The sequence below is a fragment of the Hypomesus transpacificus genome, chromosome 19 (assembly GCF_021917145.1).
Source record: "Hypomesus transpacificus isolate Combined female chromosome 19, fHypTra1, whole genome shotgun sequence".
NCBI classification, from domain to species: Eukaryota; Metazoa; Chordata; class Actinopteri; order Osmeriformes; family Osmeridae; genus Hypomesus; species Hypomesus transpacificus.
Genome location: NC_061078.1, coordinates 824,508 through 849,367, shown reverse-complemented (window position 1 = coordinate 849,367; position 24,860 = coordinate 824,508). Strand labels below are relative to the sequence as shown.

The 24,860-nt window shown below is 48.9% G+C and overlaps 2 protein-coding genes across 3 annotated transcripts; one reads left to right on the top strand and one right to left on the bottom strand.

The window, feature by feature from the left end:
* The first annotated feature begins 11 nt into the window (after positions 1 to 11).
* Positions 12 to 18,802, top strand: LOC124481799 (protein tweety homolog 3-like). 2 transcript variants are annotated; one of them, XM_047042038.1, is made up of 15 exons: positions 12 to 316; positions 852 to 1,127; positions 4,044 to 4,237; positions 8,571 to 8,682; positions 8,839 to 9,059; positions 10,334 to 10,429; positions 11,608 to 11,680; positions 11,861 to 11,936; positions 12,640 to 12,695; positions 12,806 to 12,898; positions 13,250 to 13,342; positions 13,425 to 13,561; positions 15,971 to 16,141; positions 16,861 to 16,936; positions 18,587 to 18,802. In XM_047042038.1, the coding sequence occupies exons 2-15, from the start codon at positions 1,002 to 1,004 to the stop codon at positions 18,719 to 18,721; spliced, it is 1,659 nt and encodes a 552-aa protein (XP_046897994.1). In that variant the 5' UTR covers positions 12 to 316; positions 852 to 1,001; the 3' UTR covers positions 18,722 to 18,802. The 2 variants fall into 2 exon arrangements, with proteins under 2 accessions (XP_046897994.1, XP_046897993.1); XM_047042037.1 differs by lacking the exon at positions 12 to 316 and having other exon boundaries at positions 640 to 1,127.
* Positions 18,803 to 21,616: 2,814 nt separating this feature from the next.
* LOC124481984 (beta-1,3-N-acetylglucosaminyltransferase lunatic fringe-like) lies at positions 21,617 to 24,475 on the bottom strand. Its single transcript, XM_047042304.1, has 8 exons — positions 24,467 to 24,475; positions 24,035 to 24,123; positions 23,447 to 23,733; positions 23,044 to 23,146; positions 22,672 to 22,938; positions 22,162 to 22,321; positions 21,994 to 22,079; positions 21,617 to 21,728 (listed from the first exon to the last, which is right to left on the bottom strand). The coding sequence occupies exons 1-8, from the start codon at positions 24,473 to 24,475 to the stop codon at positions 21,617 to 21,619; spliced, it is 1,113 nt and encodes a 370-aa protein (XP_046898260.1).
* Positions 24,476 to 24,860: the final 385 nt, after the last annotated feature.

Below are 24,860 nucleotides of genomic sequence, written 5' to 3'. Positions count from 1 at the left end.
CCCTCCCTCTCTCTTTCTCTCACACACACACACACCACAGTGATCTATTTGCAGAGCGAGCTACCGCAAAGCTCGGTGCTCCGTGATTGTGTTAAACGGAAGGGTTTGTTTCACGCTCTCAACCCGTTAAGCTCGAACAATGCTCAAACAAGTTCACGGCGGTGTGTAATCTACACCGGACGTTAACGACGACGGGTAAACGGTAACAACGATAATCTTATGATCGCAGGGCAACAAGATTAACGCATTACACACCGCCTCGAGGAATTCCGAAAAACCGAGACGGTTATTTGAAGAATGTGAGGACATCTCGACGGTAAGCTTCTTTTAGATGGGCTTTCTGGGTATTCTCGTAGTACTGTACATGGTGGGGGGTTGTTATTAAAGTCGAAAGCCGCGATCTCGCAGTTCAGCTGTGGATCTCGAGGACAATAGGTGAAGTCTACACCCCCGGTACACACGAACTGCATCCGCTAGGCTTGCGGAGTTACATAGACACACTCACACACACACACTCTCACACACCCCCACACAAAGCAGAGCTAGGTTTGCAACAAGAGATCATCGCCCTGAGCAGAATCAGACATTTCTCTAATTTTTCCATCCCCCCTTGCCCCCCCCCCCCCCCCCCCCCACCGCTTTGGTATTGCGGTACTGGCAAACCGGGAATTCTCCTTTAATAGCCATTGGAATTACTGAACCGGGGGGATAAGAATGTTGATGGGGAAGCGAACATTCTACTGTCAATCAACCCAATCCGCCTGAACAGATCAATGGAAGCCTGTGCGTCGTTACCGACGGATAATTAAACAGGGACGCGACAATAACAGTCACTCTGCTCTCATATTCAGTGTTTGACGGGAAAAGCACTGACACTCCGCGCGCTCCTACCCAGACTCTCATGAAACCACAGACACCTTCCACGACCAAGAATCGTGCTTGTGGGCGTTTACCGTGAGAAGAAAGGGGAGAGTTGTCTGTCAGCGTTGTGAGTAGCGGGGATGGCGGCCGTGGTGAACTACTCTCCGCCGTGGTGGGTCAGCTTGCTGCACCGACTACCGCACTTCAACCTGCAGCTGGAGACGGTTAGCAGTGACTTCAGACCCGAGGACTCCGAGTACCAGAAGGTACAACACACACACACACTCAGTACACACTCAGTACACACACACACACACACACAGGTATATATGAAAGGTGTGTTGAATCAATGGTGATAGAGGACACTGGGATGGAGACACAGAAGGATGGAGAGAGAGGAGGGAGGGATGAAGAGAGGGGAGAGATAGAGAGAGATGAAGAGAGAGACGGAGAGTGAGAGCGAAAGGAGGGAGAGATGAAGAGAAAGAGGGAGGAATGAAGAGAGGAGGAGGCAGGGATGAAGAGAGAGGAGGAGGGATGAAGAGAGAGAGGGAGGGATGAAGAGAGAGGAGGAGGAGGGATGAAGAGAGAGGAGGAGGGATGAAGAGAGGAGGAGGCAGGTATGAAGAGAGAGGAGGAGGAGGGATGAAGAGAGAGAGCGAGGGAGGGATGAAGAGAGAGGAGGAGGAGGGATGAAGAGAGAGAGGGAGGGATGAAGAGAGGAGGAGGCAGGGATGAAGAGAGAGAGGGAGGGATGAAGAGAGAGGGGGAGGAGGGAGGATCTGACCCACTCCTGCTGCAGCAGAACTAAGCTGCTCGTTCCCACGGCAACAATATGGCAGTGGTTCCCACGGCAGCAAGAGATGGTGGGATTGAGGGAGGGAGGAGAGGAGTGAGTCAGGAGGAGGAGGATGGATGGTGGAAGGGGAGAGAAGAGGGATGGAGGAGGTAGAACTCAGAGGAAAGACGGAGGACGGAGATGGGGAGGTTTCTATATTTCTGTCTTACCCTCTCACTGTCCATCTCTCTCTCCATTTCCCTTCTCTTCAGTCACCCTGAACCATTGAGCACTTTCTTCCTCCAAACCACTTCACGTCTGGACTAATGCTCTTTGTGTGTGTGTGTGATATGAGGTCATTATTAACCTTGTAATCACCAGACAACAGGACGATCTAGAGAGAGAGGGAGTTGGAGTGAGGAGAGGGAGAGGGAAGGAGGGAGAACAGAGTAATCTCTGTCCTTCTTTAGATGGTCTCACTCTGTCTCAGAGCCTTTCATCACTCATTCACACACACACACACACACACACATAGTCACACACACACACAAACTCACACACACAGAGGGTACTGTGGGGGTTAGATACTCTCACAGTCACACAAGTGAGTTCTCCAAAGTAGTCTCCCCCTCTCTCTCCCTCCCTCTGTCCCACACAGAGGCCTCTGTTCTCAGGTGATTGGACAACAGCTTCATTAGTATTCAGCTAGACTATGCCTGGAATCACCCCAGTTTCTCGCTCGCCCGCTCGCCCCTCCCTATCCCCTCTGTTGTTTTGAATGCTGATCATACGAAAGATCTAAAAACTGGTAGAAGTTGCCTGTCTGTCCAGGATGTGTGTGCCTGTGTATGTAAAGAGTGTGGGTATAAAGTACAGATTCAGCAGAAAAACAGCTGCAGAACATTACAGAGGAAACACATGACTAAAACTGCAGATGAGGAACACAGGAGCACACACACACAAGCATAGACAAACACACACACAAGAATAGACACACACAGACAAGAATACACACGCACACGCACACACACAAGCATACACACGCACACAATCATACACACGCACGTACACAAGCACACACACACACACAAGCATGCATACACACACTCACTTACTCATGCTCTCCCAGGTTTGTAGACACAGAATCAGGAAGCTGAAACCAGCCTTAGCAAGGTCAGGTCACTCAAGTGGAAGTGACTGATCCTGTCACACACACACAGACAGACTGGAAATAGACCACGCAGTATACAGTCCCTCCCCGTTCCTTATTCTAACCAGTAATTGATCTACTATAGATCAGAAACACACGCACTTACACATACTCACACACACTCTTTAAATACTGGACTTTTTCTCCGGTCGTAGTAAATACGAGATCCATTTGATGTGTGTGTGCGTGTGTCTATGTAGGACATCTGCCAGTCTGGGTCAGCTAGGAGGTTGTGACCCAGTTTTTGCTCATTGTTGTATGGAATGTATTATGTTTTCTATGCTGGCGTGTGACTAATTTAGTTTAACTTGGTGTAAGATAAAGATGTTACAGTTTATCCTTCCCACCTCTCCTCCTCTCCTCTCCTCCTCTCTCCTCACCTTTCCTCCTCTCTCCCCTCCCCACCTCTCCTCCTCTCTGCTCTCCTCCCCACCTCTCCTCCTCTCTCCTCTCCTCCCCATCCCCCCTCCTCTCTCCTCTCCTCCCCACCTCTGTCTGTTTGTCTGTCTGTCTTCATGTCTGTCTGTCTGTCTGTCTCCATGTCTGTCTGTCTGTCTCCATGTCTGTCTGTCTCCATGTCTGTCTGTCTCCATGTCTGTCTCCATGTCTGTCTGTCTCCATGTCTGTCTCCATGTCTGTCTGTCTGTCTGTCTGTCTGTCTCCATGTCTGTCTGTCTCCATGTCTGTCTGTCTCCTTGTCTGTCTGTCTGTCTGTCTCCATGTCTGTCTGTCTGTCTCCATGTCTGTCTGTCTCCCTCCATGTCTGTCTGTCTCCCTCCATGTCTGTCTGTCTCCCTCCATGTCTGTCTGTCTCCCTCCATGTCTGTCTGTCTGTCTGTCTCCTTGTCTGTCTGTCTGTCTCCATGTCTGTCTGTCTGTCTCCATGTCTGTCTGTCTCTCTCCATGTCTGTCTGTCTCCATGTCTGTCTGTCTGTCTCCATGTCTGTCTGTCTGTCTCCTTGTCTGTCTGTCTCTCTCCATGTCTGTCTGTCTCCATGTCTGTCTGTCTGTCTGTCTGTCTGTCTGTCTGTCTGTCTGTCTGTCTGTCTCCCTCCATGTCTGTCTGTCTCCCTCCATGTCTGTCTGTCTGTCTCCATGTCTGCCTGTCTGTCTCCATGTCTGTCTCCCTCCATGTCTGTCTGTCTGTCTCCATGTCTTTGCGGTGTGAATCTGACTGTGCTGTTTCTCCCCCAGTCGGTGCTGTTGCTAGGCGTCGTGGCCTTGCTGTGTCTGGCCTTGGACCTCCTGTTCCTCCTCTTCTATTCCTTCTGGCTGTGCTGTCGTACACGCAAGAACCACGACACACACACACACGCTCACACACAGCAGCCTGGCCCTGACTGCTGCTGCACCGCCTGGTGTGTGATCATAGCCACACTGGTTTGCAGGTGAGACACACACACACAAAGGGACACACACACAGGGACACACACACACACACAGGGACACACACACAGGGACACACACACACACACAGGGACACACACACAGGGGCACACACACACAGGGGCACACACACACAAATTCTGTATGGGACTGAACCTTAGTGTACATCATACAGTATCTCTCGCCTTCTCTCTCTCCCCCCCTTTCTCTCTCTCCCCTCCTTTTCACTCCTTTATTTATTAATTTTTATATTCTGCCTTCGTACTCTGGCCTAGAAAGGTTGCCATGGAGACTGAAGCAGACTTGATTCAGAGACGAGAAATGAATTATACACAGTGTGTGTGTGTGTGTGTTTGTGTCTGTCAGTGTTTAAGTTTATCTGTCTGTGTACAGTGATGCTGTAGGTGTTGATAGTGACAGTGATGCTGTAGTGGTTGATAGTGACAGTGATGCTGTAGTGGTTGATAGTGACAGTGATGCTGTAGGTGTTGATAGTGACAGTGATGCTGTAGGTGTTGATAGTGACATTGATGCTGTAGGTCAGTGGTCACCAACCTTTTTAGGCCAAAGATCACCGACCTTTGCCTTGGTGACCCGAAGATCTACCTATTGAGGCGTTGAGAGACAGAACAGACTCCAGACTGAACTTACAACTTAACTTTATATTTGGCCTTATTGTAATTGAATGAAATCAAACACTTTGTGAACAATATGAACAAGAAAAAACACTTTTGCAATGAGCAGGCTGGATATGAACGGTTTTATTTATAAACTGAAGTTACAACACAACACTGACAAATTTCTCATGTGACAAGTCAGTGTGATGGCTGTGACTGAACACTGTCTGTGAGTGCCTTGTAGTTTGGCTCATAAGCAGAGACAGCCAGTCTGAGGCAGTCTGTGAGGTGTCTGTCAGTAAGCCGGCTCCTGTACTTGGATTTGGTGATTTTCATCTGTGAAAATGCCATTTCACAGAGGTAGGTCGATCCAAAGTAGGCACTCACTTTTAGTGCACATGCACTGAGGAGAGGAAACTTCTCTCGGCTGACAAGTCCCCAAAAGTCACTGTCCCTTGACCTGGCTTTCAGCTCAATGTCATTTTGCAAATCAAGCATCTCCATGTCCACTCCACTTGGCAAAGCAAATGCTTTCTCGAATTGGTCTGCAACCTCCTCTGTATTAATAGGCAGGAATGGGTTTGAAAGAAATGCAGCAATATCCTTCATGATTTCTAACTCACCAAAACGTCGACTGAACTCCGCTGCCAGTTTGTCCAGGTGCACACAGTACTGCTCAGGGTGAAAGTCAGAAGAGTCTTTGATGGACTGTGACATTTTTTCCAGGTTTGTAAAGTGTGTCAGCGTCCCTTTCCTCAGATTCGTGGTCCAGACACAGAGTTTGGCCTTGAACGCATTCACTGCGCTGATCATGTGGAGGAGGTGCCGGTCTTTTCCCTGGAGTTCGTGGTTGAGCGAGTTCAGTTTTCCGGTTAGGTCCGTCAGAAAACCCAGGTCCAGTAGCCACGCATCCGTTGAAAGTTCCTCGTGCTCCTCGTTCCTTTTCGACAGAAACGTCTTAATCTCAGGCAGCAAGTCAACAAATCGCTGCAGCACTTTTCCGCGACTCAACCACCTGACATCAGCATGCAGAAGCAGGTCTCCATACGCCGAATCGAGCTCATCCAATAACGCCTTGAATAAGCGATGCTGAAGCGCTTTTGCTCGAATCGAGTTTACCACTTTGACCACCAGTGACATGACATGAGAAAAGTCCACAACTTTCCCAGCCAAGGCTTGCTGATGAATCACACAGTGATACTTCATGAAGTCGGGGAAATCCGGATCATTACGGCACAGTGCTATAAAACCAGCGTGCACACCGCACATTGCCGGTGCCCCATCGGTAGTGATTGCCACCAGTTTCTGAATGGGGATGTTCTTTTCACGGACATAGCTTTTAAAAACGTTGTAAATATCCTCACCTCTCGTTCTCTCTTTTAATTGGAGAAGAGTGAGGAAGTCCTCCTTTGTTGTAAAGTCCTGGAAAGCCATTCTGACAAATACAACAAGCTGAGCCGTGTCCATTACATCCAGCGATTCATCAAACTGCAGTGAAAAATATTCACAGAGTGACAAGTCCTCCAACACCTGTTGACCAACGTTATCCGACAGTAACTCGATCCTTCGTGTCACTGTTGTAGGACCAAGAGGCACAGCACGGAATGCAGCTTTTATGTCCTCTTTGTTTTTGAAGGTGCTGCAAACAGTCTCTGCGGTGACGGTCAATAGTTCCTTAAACAAATCCCCATCTGTAAAAGGTCTCTTGTGTTTAGCCAAAATGTGGCTAATACGAAATGACGCCTCAGTTGCAGCCTTACTTTGAGACATAGGTTGTGAGAAAAGCGACTGTTGAGCCTTCAACTCCACTTTCAGCTCCTGAACTTTTTTGGCGCGGATTGCGCTCTTTGGTGGATAGCAGTCTTTGAATTTCGGATGGTTAGTGTTGTGGTGCCGCTCCAAATTCCCTCGCTTAGACAGTGCCTGTGGCTGGTGGCACAACATACACACACTCTTGTCTTTTACCAAGGTAAAGATGAATTCCTCCTCCCATTCATGATGGAAACTGTAGTTTTTCGCCCTCTTTCGTGGTGCCTCTGCCATGCTTGCTAACACTATGTGGACAACACGGCCGGGTAAATAAACAAACCAACGGCAACCACGCCCACAGGTATCCTGGGATAGCAGGTCTCTCAAAGGTCGTCTTCGGGAAAAAACGCCCATTTATTCTGTCGGTGAATTGCTTTGCAACACGCACAGGCCAATATGCAAATCCAGGTACAAGAGAACGCGCGTTCAGTTTAAGAATCCTACGCGTTCATGAATTAGTCGGAGATCAGTATTTCTGAAATTATTTTGGAGATCGACAGGGAAAGTCTCCGAGATCGACACGTCGATCGCGATCGACAGGTTGGCGACCTCTGCTGTAGGTGTTGATAGTCACAGTGATGCTGTAGGTGTTGATAGTGACAGTGATGCTGTAGGTGTTGATAGTGACAGTGATGCTGTAGTGGTTGATAGTGACAGTGATGCTGTAGGTGTTGATAGCGACAGTGATGCTGTAGGTGTTGATAGTTACAGTGATGCTGTAGGTGTTGATAGTCACAGTGATGCTGTAGGTGTTGATAGTGACAGTGATGCTGTAGGTGGTGATAGTGATATTGACCTCTTCTATATCCTGTCTCTAGCTTTAAACATACTGGTAGCACAGGTTGATGCGTGTACTTTGATACACACACAAACACATGCCTCTCAAACTACCACTGAGTTGTGTGAGTAACTAGGGCAGTGTGTTGTCATGTGACTTTACAACACTGTCTTTCTCCCTCCCTCTCTCTGCCTCTCTCTCTCTTTCTAGGCTGAATGAGAACAGCAATGTTAGTACAATAGAATAAGAAAGGTCTACGAGGTCATAAACCTCTGATTAAACACTCCATAACACACACACACACACACACAGGGGGCCTCTTCAGCTAATGGTGTAGAATGAAGTGCTTTAATGACAGCCATAAATCCAGCTGTACTAATGTGTCTGGTCAGTTAGTCTATAGAGAACATTACCATTATACACACACACACACACACGCACCACACTACACCCCATGATGCTTTTACCCGAAGCACCAAACACGCATGTAGAGAGAGAAACACAGGATGAGGAGGGAGACAGGATAGAGTGAGCGTGGGAGAGAGGGAGAGAATGGGGGAGAGGGAAAATGAGAGAGGGAGGGAGAGAGAGGAAAGTGAGAGGGAGAGAGAGGGAAAGTGAGAGAGGGAGAGGGAGGGAGAGAGGAAGGGAGAGAGGGAAAGTGAGAAAGAGAGAGGGAGGGAGAGAGAGAGGGAGGGAGAGGGGGAGAGGGAGGGAAAGTGAGAGAGAGGGAGGGAGAGGCAGGGAGAGAGGGAGGGAGAGGGAGGGAGAGAGGGAAAGTGAGGGAGGGAGAGAGGGAGTGAGAGGCAGGGAGAGAGGGAGAGGCAGGAAGAGAGGGAGAGAGAGAGTGGCAGGGAGAGAGGGAAAGTGATAGAGGGAGAAAGAGGGAAAGTGAGAGAGGGGTCGTCTGATCTCTGCAGCGCGAGGATGAGTGTGTGTGTGTGAGTGTGTGCACTGTATCAAAAGATTCAGATTAAGTACAGTCTGGCTGACCGGCTATTGTTCGGATATTATTTATGCTTGTGTGTGTGGTGTGAGTGCTGTGTGTGTGTGTTTGAACAAAAAGGGTGGGACTAATGCACACTTATACCAGCCAATTAGATAACACTTCCTGGTTCCTGTCTCCCTCAGCGCTGGCATCGCTGTGGGTTTCTACGGCAACGGAGAATCGTGCGATGGGGCCAATCGTTTGGCTTACTCCCTTCGTCATGCCAACCGCACTGTGGCAGGGGTGGACAAGCTGGTGAGACACACACACACACACACACACAAACATATAACATGATAGTATTGTAGTAGAAGACTTTACATCTGTGTTTGTGTGATGTGTGTGTGTCTGTATGTATGGTGTGTGTGTGTGTATGGTGTCTGTATGTATGGTGTGTGTGTCTCCCACCAGGTGTCCGAGAGCGCGCTGGCGTTGAATGAGACGGTGGAGGCAGGGCTCGTGCAGCTGGAGTTGTCCTATCAGGAACAGGCAGACTACGTCTCATTGGTCCAGAAGCTGCAGGGTCAGCTGGATGAGCTGCTGAGGCTGCTATTGGCTGTTCCATTCTGGTCCAACACCCAGGTCTCCCTGGAGACGCTGGCCCGCTCCACCGAGGCCTTCGACTGGTACAGGTAGGACACGCAGCCAGGTGGTACACGCCCCCCCCCAGGTAGGACACCCCCCCCCCCCCAGGTAGGACACACCCCCCGCCTCGCCAACGCCACGAACACAACCTCTAATCTGTGAAAGCATCTTCAACGGCAACATGCTAACTCAAGACTAGCAGCTAAAGATCCCCGGACCCTGAGTGACACTGACGCAGATTAAAGGTTGCCGTTGCCGTTGTTGCCGACACGAGCCAAGCAGCCACGACTTGACTTTCAACAGCAGGTTACCAAAAACAGATAAACAGACCTGTAGCAGCATACATAGTAGAGGAAATGTTTCCATTTAAAGTTGTAAGTATAATTTTATTTTGAAACATTTTGCTTACTGCGAGTACTGTAGCCTTGTTATGCTTGACAACTTTTAGGTTGATGTTCAAAACTTTGTCAGCTTTGTGGTATTAAAAAGCATAAAAGAGAGATCTGTCTTCATTACAATAAAAATGTTAGTTGATTTGGGCATGTATATGGTACATATATCGTTGTATGGCAAGTGCATCTCAGGTGATGTTAGGGAGCAATCCAAAAGTAATGTAACCAGTAATGTAACTAGTTACTTTCAGCAGTGAGTAATCTAGTAAAGTAAAGCATTACTTTAAAAAAAAAAGTTACTAGTTATGTGTAATCTATTACTTTTTTTGAGTAACTACCCCAACACTGCTGCTGTTGCTAACGAAACTTCACTTAAGACACATATATATATAAGCTATCACATGCAAGCAAAGCAGACAGCTAGCAGCAGCTGCAGCGTTAGCAGAGCAGCAACACCGTTCGCTCCGCTAATATATGGCAAACAACACTCACAAAAGAAGCGATTAGCTGACTGGGTTCAACAAAATAGAAACTGTATTGTTCAATATTAAAGGTCAATCTGAAGTATGTTTGAATATTATGGAGCAGGATATTGTAGTAGGCTATGAGACAACATGTCTTAAATGTATTTAATATTCCAGAACAAGTCTACATTTGTGGATGTTTATTATACAGCAGTATAGTTTGTGAGTGAATTAAAACTCCTTCACAATTTAAGTCTTGTTCCATCTGAACTTGGTATATGGACATTATCATCCATTTAAGCCTATCTGAAGTTTTTATGTACACCCTTTTAATGTTAGATAAAAAAATAATCATGTATTGGGGTAACATTTTAACAGATTAAATAATTTTGTGATTAATTATTTGAATAGCTTGACAGCCCTAGTATGTACATATATATGTGTATATATATGTGTGTGTTGCAGGTGGCTGGCATACCTGACTCTGCTGCTGTTTGATGTCCTCATCTGTCTGTTGGTGCTCTTCGGGCTCATACGCAACTCTAAAGGCACTCTGATCGGGTAGGTCAGGTCACATGACCCCTCTAAAGGCACTCTGATCGGGTAGGTCAGGTCACATGACCCCTCTAAAGGCACTCTGATCGGGTAGGTCAGGTCACATGACTCCTCTAAAGGCACTCTGATCGGGTAGGTCAGGTCACATGACCCCTCTAAAGGCATTGATTGAGAGGAGAGGTTAGGAGTGAACCAAGAATTGGAGAAAAGGTGGAGGTGGAGAGAGAGAGGTAGGTGGAGAGAGAGAGTTAGTGAGGATAGAAACACCATCTTGTGTGACAGACACTCATGTTCAACAGTGTGTGTGAGTGAGTGTGTGTGTGTGTGTTACGCCCCCTCCAATGGCTCGGGGAAGGAGGAGCGTGCCACTGCCCAAGGCCGCACAGTGGTGAGGGAAAACAGGAGGATAGCACCAATAACTGAAATGCCACAATCAGCAACGCCGTGCACACAGATTTTAATAGGTACACAGACGCATTTACATCACAAACTATAGGGAGGGAGGACAACAGGCAAAGGGTTAGGAGCAGGGCAGTGCCAGCGGTCTGCCAAATCAAAGAAATAAACAAAGAGTCCCTGAGCTTCCCTACCCCTCTACTCCTGCCTGACGCCTTCACTACATCACACCAATTATCTCACAGTATCATATTACACTTCTCTGTATCCCTACAACTAACCTCACTGCTACAAGACACAGGGTGACAGCCGCTAGCTTCTAACCTAGTGTATATAACAGAGGGTTACCTACGGGTGTATGTAAACCCTAGGGTATCTTACCTAGCCCTACTCCACAGACCAGGGTTACAAACACAGTAGGTCTACACACAAACAACTTTCACAGCTCTCCACAATACCAAAACCTGCTCAAACAAACAAAGCTCTTACCACCTCCCTCCACCAACACACACAAACTGACGCTCTAAAGGGTATGGAGCTCTCCTGATTGGCTAACGAGGAGCCTTGATGGACACGCCCACGTCATCAGCTGGAAACGCACCACACCTGAGAGGTACCAAATAGCAGGAAAGAGAGAGAGGCCGTAACAGTGTGTGTTGTGTCTCTTGTTGTTTTGAGGAGACTGCAACCAAACAACCAAGATACACACACACTCACAATCATCAAACACACACACAAATAACATGCGTTTTAATAAACCCCTTTCCTCCCTCCCCCTCCTCCCCCAGGGTGTGTCTGCTGGGAGTGTTGACCCTGACGATCAGCTGGCTCTCTCTGGGGCTGGAGCTGACCACTGCTGCGGTAAGGACCAGGGGGGAGGACCAGGGGGCAGGACCGGGGGTGAGGACCAGGGGGGGGAGGACCGGGGGGGAGGACCAGGGGGGGGAGGGACCAGGTGGGAGGGACCAGGGGGAGGACTGGTTGTTGTCTTGTTGTAGTTGTTTGATGGTTGTGTGATGGTTGTGTGATATCTTTCTTCAGATGGCGAGTGATTTCTGCATTTCCCCAGATACCTATATCACCAGGGCAACCAAGGAACATGCTGTCATCGACCAAGGTGAACGAACAAGAGGGGATAAAGTGAAGGAAGGAGAGATAGTGGGATGGGTAGAGAGATAGAGGGATGGATGGAGAGATAGAGGGATGGATGGAGAGATAGAGGCATGGGTGGAGAGATAGAGGGATGGGTGGAAAGATGGGTTCTGTCTAACTGACAGACCAACTTTGATAATGTCACTCATTGTGTGTGAGTGAGTGTCCTGGTAGGATTGGTTGATAGGCAGGTGGCTAAAAAGCTTTCAATCTGCACCCTGGTCCCTGGTGTGTGTGTGTGTAGACCTTATCTAGGTGTCCCTCTTTTCATCTCTCTGCTTCACTTTAGTCTACTCTCTCTCCTGCTCTCTCTCTCTCCTGCTCGCTCTCTCTCTCTCCTGCTCTCCTCTCTTTCTCCTGCTCTCCCTCTCTCTCCATCTGTCAGAGTTCATATTTGTTTTCTCTGTCTGTCAATCATTGGCATTGCCGTGGTTTCAACCCCTTTAATAACTGGAATCGCCATGGTTTATTTTCCATGCCCCATTTCCATGGTTGCCATCTTTGTGTATATTACCAGTTCTAATATTAAATATCAATATGACGCATTTACAGATATATCCTGTGTGTGTAAATGTAAATATATATTTCTACTGTAACATAATAATACGTCAGTGTGCATAAGTATTTGGTATATGAACAGACGTGTGTGTGCGCATGTGTGTTTCCAGATATTTTGCAGTACTACCTACAGTGCAGCTCTGGTCAGGTCAACCCCTTCCAGCAGGTACATTCCTACATCCTTTAGGTCACTTCCTGTTGTGCAATGAAAAAAGTTTTGAGATTAAGTGTCTTACAGCTCTTGTAATTGTGGGTGTGTGTGTGTGTGTGTTCCAGAGGCTGTCAGGAAGCCACAAGTCGTTGGTGGAGATGCAAGATGATGTGTCAGAACTTCTCAGATCAGCTACCAGAGAATACCCCAGCACCAAGGTGTGTGAGAACACTTATACTGTATATCCTCTGGGTGTGAATCTGAACTGAACATATGTGTGTGTAATATGTGTGTATATAACGTGTGTGTGTGTGTACAACATGTGTGTGTATAACGTGTGTGTGTGTGCAGGGTCATGTGTGTGTATAACGTGCGTGTGTGCAGGGTCATGTGTGTGTATAACGTGTGTGTGTGTGCAGGGTCATGTGTGTGTATAACGTGTGTGTTTGTGTGCAGGGTCATGTGTGTGTATAACGTGTGTGTGTGTGTGCAGGGTCATGTGTGTGTATAACGTGTGTGTGTGTGTGTAGGGTCATGTGTGTGTATAACGTGTGTGTGTGTGTGTGCAGGGTCACCTCCAGCAGATTCAGACAGTGTTGAACTCCACAGAGGTGGGTCTCCACCAGCTGACTGCTCTGCTAGACTGTCGCAGCCTTCACATGGTGAGTGTGTGTGTGTGTGTAGATACTCTGTGTGTGTATATAGCCAGTGTGTATATATAACCAGTGTGTGTGTGTGCTCCAGGACTATGTCCAGGCTCTGACAGGCCTGTGTTATGACGGGCTAGAGGGGGTGATCTACCTGGTCCTCTTCTCCTTCGTCACCGCCCTCATGTTCTCCTCAATCATCTGCAGCGTGCCACACACCTGGCCCAGCAAGAGGTACACACACACACACACACACCTGGCCCAGCAAGAGGTACACACACACACACACCTGGCCCAGCAAGAGGTACACACACACACACACACCTGGCCCAGCAAGAGGTACACACACACACACACCTGGCCCAGCAAGAGGTACACACACACACACACCTGGCCCAGCAAGAGGTACACACACACACATACACACCTGGCCCAGCAAGAGGTACACAAACACACACCTGGCCCAGCAAGAGGTACACACACACACACCTGGCCCAGCAAGAGGTACACACACACACACACACCTGGCCAAGCAAGAGGTACACACACACACACACCTGGCCCAGCAAGAGGTACACACACACACACACCTGGCCCAGCAAGAGGTACACACACACACACCTGGCCCAGCAAGAGGTACACACACACACACCTGGCCCAGCAAGAGGTACACACACACACATACACACTTAGCCCAGCAAGAGGTACACAAACACACACCTGGCCCAGCAAGAGGTACACACACACACCTAGCCCAGCAAGAGGTACACACACACACACACCTGGCCCAGCAAGAGGTACACACACACACACACCTGGCCCAGCAAGAGGTACACACACATGATATACAAACAGAAACAGAGGCGTACGAACACACACACTCATGCAGAGCTCTCTCCACATGCTCGTTGGGACTGTTCTAATCCCCAGTGGAGCTTACATCTCCTGACCTCTGATCTACACACCACTATGACATCATCAAACACTATGACTTCATCATGCATGGTGACATCATCATGCATTATGACATCATCATGAACTTCATGCATGCTATGGTTGTTTGCCTGCCTGTCTGTCTATTTGTCTGTCTATTCATCTGTCTGACTGACTGTCTGTCTGTCTATTCGCCTGCCGGCCTGCTGGCCTGTCTGTTTGTCTGTCTGTCTGCCTGTCTGCCAGCCTGTCTCTGTGTTAACCAATCACCAATGTTGTTTTAGAGTCACCATGTCTTTCTGTTTGTCACTTCCTCCCTTGGTCCCGCCCCTTTCTGTCCTGATTTGGAAAGCCCAAGTGTAGGAAAACCGTTCCTTAATCACAATCTGAGTCGACAGATTTGATTCGTGAATCTGAGTCGGCAGATTCGATTCCTGAATCTGAATCTCAGACGAAAGGTCTGATGTTGATGTTGGAGTTAGCTGAGGATTCAGGTGTAACAGTGAAACAGCAGTTACACTGCCCTCTGCTGGCCTGATGTGACGTCTACAGTAGAAAGAATAAACTAGTTCTCTGCATAAGGGTTTATTTATTAATTACGTTTTCTAAATTATAAATATTATTTATTCATTTAAAATCTTGTGTGACTGCCCGCCTCTCCTGTCCTGACTGGAGACCAGCTGGCCAGGGGGGTCAGGAGAGACCAGCTGGCCAGGGGGGTCAGGGGAGACCAGCTGGCCAGGGGGGTCAGGAGAGACCAGCTGGCCAGGGGGTCAGGAGAGACCAGCTGGCCAGGGCGGTCAGGAGAGACCAGCTGGCCAGGGGGGTCAGGAGAGACCAGCTGGCCAGGGAGGTCAGGAGAGACCAGCTGGCCAGGGAGGTCAGGAGAGACCAGCTGGCCAGGGGGGGTCAGGAGAGACCAGCTGGCCAGGGAGGTCAGGAGAGACCAGCTGGCCAGGGGGGTCAGGAGAGACCAGCTGGCCAGGGAGGTCAGGAGAGACCAGCTGGCCAGGGAGGTCAGGAGAGACCAGCTGGCCAGGGAGGTCAGGAGAGACCAGCTGGCCAGGGGGGTCAGGAGAGACCAGCTGGCCAGGGGGGTCAGGAGAGTCTGTTCTGTTATTAGAATTTATTTTTTAAACTTTTTTAGGCATTCCTTCTTTTTTTCCTTTCTCTCTAATCAGTTTAGCTTCAGTTTCCATGGTGACCTCTAAGATGCATAGTACAAGCCGATCCATTGGTTGTTGCCGTATAAACTAGGACCTTTTCTGGTCCCTGCCCAGCTGTGGAGGCAGGGATGAGGCAGGGATGAGGCAGGGAAGGGACAGGGATGAGAACCCTCTTCCAACACCTGTTTCACTCTACTGTCTCTCTTGGATCTCCTCCTTCCCTCCCCCACTCTCCCTCTCAACCATCCCTCTCTCATCTGCTTTCCCTCTCCCTGGCCCCACCCCTTCTCCTCTCCCTGGCCTTGCCCCTCCCCTTCTCCCTGGCCCCGCCCCTCTTCCTCCTCTCCCTGGCCCCACCCCTTCTCCTCTCCCTGGCCCCGCCCCTCCCCTTCTCCCTGGCCCCGCCCCTCCTCCTCCTCTCCCTGGCCCCACCCCTCTCCCTGGCCCCGCCCCTCCCCTTCTCCCTGGCCCCACCCCTCCTCCTCTCCCTGGCCCCGCCCCTCCTCCTCTCCCTGGCCCCTCCTCCTCTCTCTGGCGAATGAAGGATGGATGAGGAGGATGGAGAGGAGGAGTCTGGCGCTTCGCGTGGTCCCCATGACAACCTGTACCGCGTGCACATGCCCAGTCTGTACAGCTGTGGTTCGAGCTACGGCAGTGAAGCCAGCCTCCCAGCCACCGCGCACACTGTCAGCAATGCCCCCGTCACTGAGTACATGTGAGTTAGCATGCACGCTAACCCCACGCCTCATAGGGTTACAGTTTATACCAGTTGGCACGCACACTAGCAGTTGGCACAAAGCCCCATAGGGTTTCAGGGTACATGAGTTATCACACACACTAGCTGCCCCATAGGGTTGCACTGTATTTTCAGGTAAGAATTAGCAGTTAGCTATTGCAGCCAAGCTCACAGTGTCAGCAAAGCTCCCGTCACTGAATACATGTGAGTTAGCATGCTAACAGCCGGATAGTGCTAAAGTGTATTTCAGTTAGCGGCTATCATTAACCATGTACACTAGTGGTCCTATAGAGTTACATAGTAATTTTTACAGTTAGCTCACACCCATTGGGCTAAAACATAATTGAGTTTGTAGCAAACAGTTAGCGTACAATCTCTGAATATGGCTAAATTGTATATGTCAGCTGCCAGTTAGCACGCATGCTAGTGAGCCTGTAGAAGGACACTGCACTGTATGTCAGTTAGCCACTAGCAGTTAGCACGCATGCTAGCAGCCCCATAGTGCTACATGGTATTTGAGGTATCCACTAGCAGTTAGCACACGTTAGCAACAACAAATACGGTAGCTGGATAACTGGAGGGCTTATTGAGGTTACTACACAAGCTTATAGTTATCGTTACTGTTCCATCACAGTGGCCGGTTTTTGGGTAAGCGTTGCCGTAGTGACGACTTAAGTAACTCTGGTTTTGTACTCCAGGAACCAAAGCGCTAACTTTCAGACCCCGCGCTGCGAGAACACCCCTCTCATTGGCAGGGAGTCCCCTCCGCCCTCTGTAAGTGCACACTTTCTAGTACACACCTCTCTGTAAGTGCACACTACCTACACTTCTGTAAAGGGACATTACTTAGTACACGCCTCTCTTAAGTGCACATTACCGAGTATGAACACTTCTGAAAAGGCACACTTATCAGTATTACTGTAGTAAACACACAGACAGCTTATATACACACATACTGGAAGGACAAACATCCACAAGGTCATTAGACCATTAGACAGAACCAAGGTCATTTAGACAGAACCAAGGTCATTTAGACATCCACAAGGTCATTCAGGCTGACACAAGGTCATTTAGACACCCAAAAAGGTCATTCAGGCAGACACAAGGTCATTTAGACATCCACAAGGTCATTCAGGCAGACACAAGGTCATTTAGACATCCACAAGGTCATTCAGGCAGACACAAGGTAATTGAAACAGAACAAATGTCATTTAGACATCTAGACGGTAATTCAGGCAGACACAAGGTCATTTCGGCCAGCTGGAGGTTTGGAACGCTAAACTCTGATGAGTCGGAAGGTTTCTGTGTTCTAACAAGTTTCTAGCCCCGTCTGCAGCTGGGATTGGTCTCCTCCTATTTGTTCATATGGATGAGTCTGTCGTTTCAACCAATCGGACGTCCTTTCCTAATTCTGAGGCAAGCCCTGCTTAGTTTTGTCCTGGCTGGCTATTTCAGCCCTGTGCATTGTGGGAAGTGTAGTGTCTCCCAGCGGTCTGTAGATCGTTCCTATTGGTTAGACAGTGCCAGACTACTTCCTGGTTGGCTAATGTCTGTCTACACCTGCACCAGTAAGATGCATCTGGAGAATTGGCCCCTCCCCCTTCCAGTTGTTATTAGACTTCTCGCCGTTCCTTATTGGTCAATCCCACGTCTTGCGCCACTATGTGACCAAGGCGATGATTTTGAACACCCCCCCGGAAACAGGAAACCTCTGGGTACTTCCCCCTCCCTGCCCCCCCATAGCATCTCTGTGTGTGCGTCCTCTGGAAGCATGTGTCACCGTCTATCTGTTCCCTGCCCACACACAACCCAGCCACACTAGTTTCCCCCACATTCTGTCCCCCCCACATAACTAAACCCAAGTAATCCACACACACACATACCCAAACTACAACTACTCTGTAGCCATGGCAATCACACGCCAGTGGTGGACATTTTGGACTGGAACACCAAGACCAGTAAACCATCACCTGGAAACCCCTCCTCAGACAATAAACTAACCCGTAGTAACCGCAGACCTGGAGTTTACCAACAACCACAATTGCCTTCCAACCATGACTCAAACCTTCTAGAAGTCTAATCCAAATCTAATTCTAACCTATCAAATGATTAATAATCTTTAATCTGTCGTCATAGCAACTGTTTTAATCCACCACCTCCGGCTGTCCAAATGACTTGTGACTGTCCTCCCTTTGTGTGTGTTTGACTGTGCTCCCTTTGTGTGTGTGTGACTGTCCTCCCTTTGTGTGTGCGTGTGTTTTCTGTTGTCATGGTGTTGCAAACCTTCTGTTCCTAAACTTTCTATCTCATCATCTCTATCAGTCTCTTTCTTTGACTCTCTACCTCTCTGTTTCTCTCCCTCTCTCCCAACTCTCACTCTCTTTCTCTCTTCCACTCTCTCACTCTCTTCCTCTCTCTCTCCAGTACACCTCTAGTATGAGGGCTAAGTATCTGGCCACAGGCCGACCGGAGCAGAACCGTCGCTCCGTCCCTAACGACCAGCTGGACCCAGCAACTCGACCACACCCCACTGCCCGGCCCCAGTCCTCTGTACACTAGAAAAAGAACCTGCCGGAAACCTCCAGAACCCACCACAACTTTCCAGAACCCTCCAGAACTTTCGACAACCCTCCAGAACATTCTAGAACCCACCAGAACTTTCCAGAACCCTCCAGAACATTCTAGAACCCACCAGAACTTTCCACAACCCTCCAGAACCTTCTAGAACCCCCCGGAATTTTCAAGAATCTCCCTGAAGAAGCTTCACACTGCTCAAAGGGTGACCCCCCACAACCCTGATCCTACCCCGGTCTGACCCCCAACCAGGCAACTACAGAACCACTAGCCCTGACTCCTGACCTGAATGGTCCTGTCTTGGTGCTGTTTGTCCCAGCTCCTCTTCCTCCCTGACCTCCCTTCACTTTTAACTTTAGAGAATAGATGTTATACACAAACACTAGACACACCCACACACAGTCACACGTACACGCACATGTACACACATGTACACACATGTACCTGTCCTGTAGGTGTGTAAATAGTGTGTTATTCTAGTGTGGTTATTATGGTGGTGTGTCTGTAGCTGGAATCAGGGATCTGATGCTGTTGTAACGCTGTATAGCAAACACACACATGCATATACACACACACATGCATATATATACACACACACACACACATGCATATACACAGACACACACACACTTGCATATACACACCCACAGCCAGTCAGGTTTGTTGCTATTAACAACTCTCTTATAGAATTCTGTATATAGAAAAACATACACACATACACACCTTGTAACCACGTTGTCTTGCTTTGAACTTGAATCTTAATCTGTGCTTTCCCGTGCACACGACATGCGTGCATGAGCGTGTAAATACTGAGCGTGTAAATACTGAACGCAACGAGATCTGAGATGGAATGTTCTATGACCTTCCAGAATCTGCAACCCTTTCTGGGGACATCCGGAATGTGGAGATGGACATTCTTTGTCTGTATGTCTGTCTGACTGTCTGACTGTGCCAAACTAACCATCTCTATTCTGGGAACACTCAAGATACTACCAGCCATTCTCTCTCTTTCCTTCTCTCTCTCTGTCTGTCTCTCTGCCTGTCTCTCTCTTTCTCTATGTATATTCCTCGATCCTTCCATCTCCTGGTGTGTTTCTGACATGGAGAGGGGCGGGGGATAGGGGTCATCATGACCTTTCCTCAACCAACCAGCTTGCCTGGCCAAGCACAACCCCTCTGCGGTACGAAAAAGGGAACACACACACACACATACACACATATTTACACACTCACACTCACTCATAGTGAGGATAATACTTGTGGTTGCAGTGTAAAGTGTGATAATGTGAATCTGTTCCTTTACTGCTGGGTGATATTACACAACCACTCACATTGACTGCCAAACAAACAGACACACACTGTATTAACTGTCACAAGCACACACACACATCTACTGACACAGAGACACACTCGTTAATTGCCTCGTACACACACAGTATTAACTGATGCAAGCACACACACAGTATTAACTGATGCAAGCACACACACACAATTTTTTTTACTGTCACAAGCACACCATCTTCAGCTTGCTACCCATACAGAACTACATATCCCATACAAAACTACATATCCCATACAGAACTACATATCCAGCTCTGTGATATGACTCTGCATGGGACAGGGCATCATGGGTAATGATGTTATGAGCTGACCTTGGGGCTTCAACCACCGAGCGACAGTCTCACCTGTCCGTCATCACGTTACCATAACGATGCTACCTAGTCATGTGGGAGGAAACTGGGCAAAAAAAACACAACATGAACGACAACATGAACTCCAACAGACTTTCACATGATCGCCCTTTCTGTCTTGGAAAAGGAAACACAACAGCTAGCTCTCTGATGGTGGTGATGATAATGGTGGTGGTGATGATGATGATGGTGGTGGTGATGATGATGGAGGTGAAGATGACCTATGATTCTCCTGGGATATCATCGTTTCGTGTTTCATACAGACATGCCTGTCCATATGTGTCTACTCAACTGTATCTCTACTGTCTATACTGTACTGCCGAGACAATGCTGTCCATGTATACACGTGGTCTCTAATGATGACATCACTGAGCCTGGAGTTCATGTTCTTAACAAGGTATTAAAGCAACTTTAATTGACTTATAAACAGTCTGATCTTTGTTCCAGCTCTCCCTCCCTTTAAAAAATCATATGTATATATATATATATATATATATATATATATATATATATATACATATATATATAGACAAATACATGTATATATTACACACAAAGGACGCAAAAATGTACACAGTGAAGTATCATTGTGTCATATGTCCATATGTGATCACATGTCCATGTTGAGTGTGATGTGTTAAGAAGAACCTCCTCTCACACCACTGGGAAGCTTCTTATATCCTATCACCCTATCACGCCATCCTCCTGTCCCCCCCCCCTCCCTCCACCTCTCCTATCACCCTATCACGCCATCCTCCTGTCCCCCTCCCTCCCTCCACCTCTCCTATCACCCTATCACGCCATCCTCCTGTCCCCCCCCCCTCCCTCCACCTCTCCTATCACCCTATCACGCCATCCTCCTGTCCCCCTCCCTCCCTCCACCTCTCCTATCACCCTATCACGCCATCCTCCTGTCCTCCCTCCCTCCACCTCTCCTATCACCCTATCACGCCATCCTCCTGTCCTCCCTCCCTCCACCTCTCCTATCACCCTATCACGCCTTCCTCCTGTCCCCCCTCCCTCCCTCCACCTCTCCTATCACCCTATCACGCCATCCTCCTGTCCCCCCTCCCTCCCTCCACCTCTCCTATCACGCCATCCTCCTGTCCCCCCTCCCTCCCTCCACCTCTCCTATCACCCTATCATGCCATCCTCCTGTCCCCCTCCCTCCACCTCTCCTATCACCCTATCACGCCATCCTCCTGTCCCTCCCTCCCTCCACCTCTCTCTCCCACCTGCTGCTGTTAGAGGACGGGCACCAGGGAGTCTCTGGGTACAGCAGACAGTGAACTGACCTAAACCTGGAGGGAGGGAGAAAGGGAGGGAGAAAGGGAGGGAGAGTGGAGAGGTAGATCATTAAGAGGGAGGAGAGGTAGATATGGAGAGAGGGTGGGAGGGAGGAGAGGTAGATTTAAAGAGAGAGAGATAGAGATAGGGAGGGAGGGAGGGAGAAAAAGAGAGGGATGAAGGGAGTTACACAATTTAAGTACATAAACACACACACACAAGTACTTATACATACACACAGAAGTACATATACACCCACACACACATGCTGCCTCATACCTAGTGGGGTCCTCGACCAATGAGAACCCTCCTCTCAAGTTAATGATGTTTGTCTGGCTGTTGGACAAGCTGTAGCTCAGAGTGACCTGAGAACACACACGCATGCATTCACAAACACACACACACACTTCATTAACCACCAAAGCCTGTGTGTGTGTGTGTGTGTACCTGTGTGTGTATCTGGGACACCAGTTCGAGGTTCTCCAGGTGAGAGTGGAATAGTGGCGAGCGTGTAAGCCCCTCCCCTAGCAACGCCTCCACAATGTAACCAACGGTGCAGTCGTCAGGGAGACGGACCCGCTCGGCAGTCTCCAGGAAACGACCTCCGCTGCAGAGAGAGACGAAGGAGTGTGTACCTAGCCCAGGAGTGTGTGTGTGTACCTAGCCCAGGAGTGTATGTGTGTACCTAACCCAGGAGTGTGTGTGTGTGTGTGTACCTAGCCCAAGGGCGTGTGTGTGTGTGTGTACCTAGCCCAAGGGTGTGTGTGTGTGTGTGTACCTAGCCCAGGAGTGTGTGTGTGTGTGTGTGTGTGTGTACCTAGCCCAAGGGTGTGTGTGTGTGTGTGTGTGTGTACCTAGCCCAGGAGTGCTGGGGTGTGTGTGTGTGTGTACCTAGCCCAGGAGTGCTGGTGTGTGTGTGCGTGTGTGTGTACCTAGCCCAGGAGTGTGTGTGTGTACCTAGCCCAAGGTTTCATCTTCAAGGCGAGTCCTCGACTGAGACAGAACCCCGCCCCTCCCGTTGCAAACCAGAAACGCACTGTTCCCATTGGCCGGTCCGTCCTCGTGGAGGCTCCCATTGGCTGTACCGGGCTCTCAGAGGCCTGTATTGGCCGGTCGAGGCTGGGGCGTCCTATGTAGAGGTGGTGGGTGTGGCTGTAGTGAGACAGCATGTCCACCAGCGGGCGTGTGTTCACGTAGTTGTCATCATCCACATGGCAGAACCACCTACACACACAAACACACACCCACCACACACAAGGTTAACACAGTCTGTGTGGGTGAATAAATGTGTGCGTGTTTTCTATGTGAGCGAGTATGGTTGTGTCATACTTGCGTCCGGAGAACAGGAAGTGGTCATACTCGGTGGCCATCTTGCAGGACAGCGCCTGGCGATTGTGGGCCGACGAACAATTGGTGTTGATCATGTGACTTCCTGTTGTGGGATGGACCAATAACCAACAACTAATCACACTATCATTATGGTAACATAATTTCCTTTCCAGGCAGCGCGTCCAGGGTTGCCGTAGAAACACAACCTGCTTCCTGGAGTTATCCAACTTCCTGTCTTGTTTTTACTCAGCATAATCAACTGCCAATGTGCGTGTATGTATGTGTGTGTATGTGTATAGAATAAACTCACTCCTGTAAGGAGTGAGTGTGTGATAGTTCAATGTGTGTGTAATTGTGTGTGTGTATGCTTGGGAAGAAAGAGACACACACACACCTAGCCTACCTGGCGCATGCTCCTGGAGATCCAGGTGTCCAGTAGCAGACCCAGTCTGGTCCGGTGGTTTTTTACCGTCGTCTTCACTGCGACGAACACATCCTCCGGTAGGAGCTTCTCCACCGTGCCCAGAGCAGGTCTCTCTCTCGCGGGTCTCGTCACCGCCCGTTTCTCCCGGTTTAGTTTGCCAAAGTATGCCGACAATACGTTCAACTGCTCCGGATTTAACTTTGCAATCGCCCCGCTGTCTGCTGACGAGTTGCTTCTCGTGTCCAAACTCCCGGTAGACACGGCAGCTGATGAGGCGGCGTCACTCAAAGGGCTTCCTCGGATTCTAACGGACACGACAAGCAGCAGCATCACGAGACAGGTGACGGTAGCTCTTGTGGGAGCGGCGGCGTACAACCCCACGAAGTTGTTCAACATTCTAGACTCTGGTAATAAAATGTAAACGAACGGCGATGCAGTTAAAACATTCTGTGAGGAAAACTCCAGTCAAACGCATTCCGCTGTCCTGTCTCAAATAAATGTTGACAGAACGGAGCGCAAACAGGCGCCTCTCCTCCTCCATTTCCCGTTACCGTGTCAGACGGATACCTCAACCCCGCCGAGGAGACAACCGGGGGCGTGACCGGCCTGTTCCAGCCACTCTCCGTTCTCAGGGCTCCCGTGCTGGGCGTGGCGTACTGCGGAGAGTTGGGTCAGCACTCACACTAGAGGATTAGAAAACAGAATATATCCACGTGATGCCCCCCAGAAAGCCGTTAAAATCCCTTTGAACGTGTGACTGATATAGATGTATACTTTTCTTTGACGTAATTTCATGTTGTTAATTAACAAGCCACCTGTTGAGTGAGATTATAAAATGTGAATATGTTACATGCGAAAAGCTGCATACAACGTAGAAAGAAAGACAGCTGGAACCAAAACAAACGCTTTCTTTTAGAAGTACCTCGAGCCTAACGGACACCTCGTTTTTCCGAGGTTTGTGTGAAAGGACGGAGCATCACTTTAACCGTTATGATTTACAATCATCATGTCTATAAACGGAACAGACAGAAACTTTACTGAATGCATAATGTGTGTTGCAAATACACAACATATTTAGGTAGCAGCCTATGCCACAAATGTTTGAGATTCCAGAACTAGTTGTTAACATTCTCATTAGGACGAGATGTTTTCACTTCCAAATATCTGCAACATTTAAATAAGTCCGACAACATCCTCGAGAGGCGCACGAGGCGGGAGGAAGTGTCTCGAGAAATGCCGTGGCGGTTCGTCGCACGTGTCGTTCCTCGGTAAGGAATTTTGGCGGCAGCTGAACAGCAAAGATGTTTGCGCATGACGGCGGCTCGTGTGTAGTGCTGCCAGACTGCTGTCCACACACACACAAACATACATATATACAAGTTACACACACAAA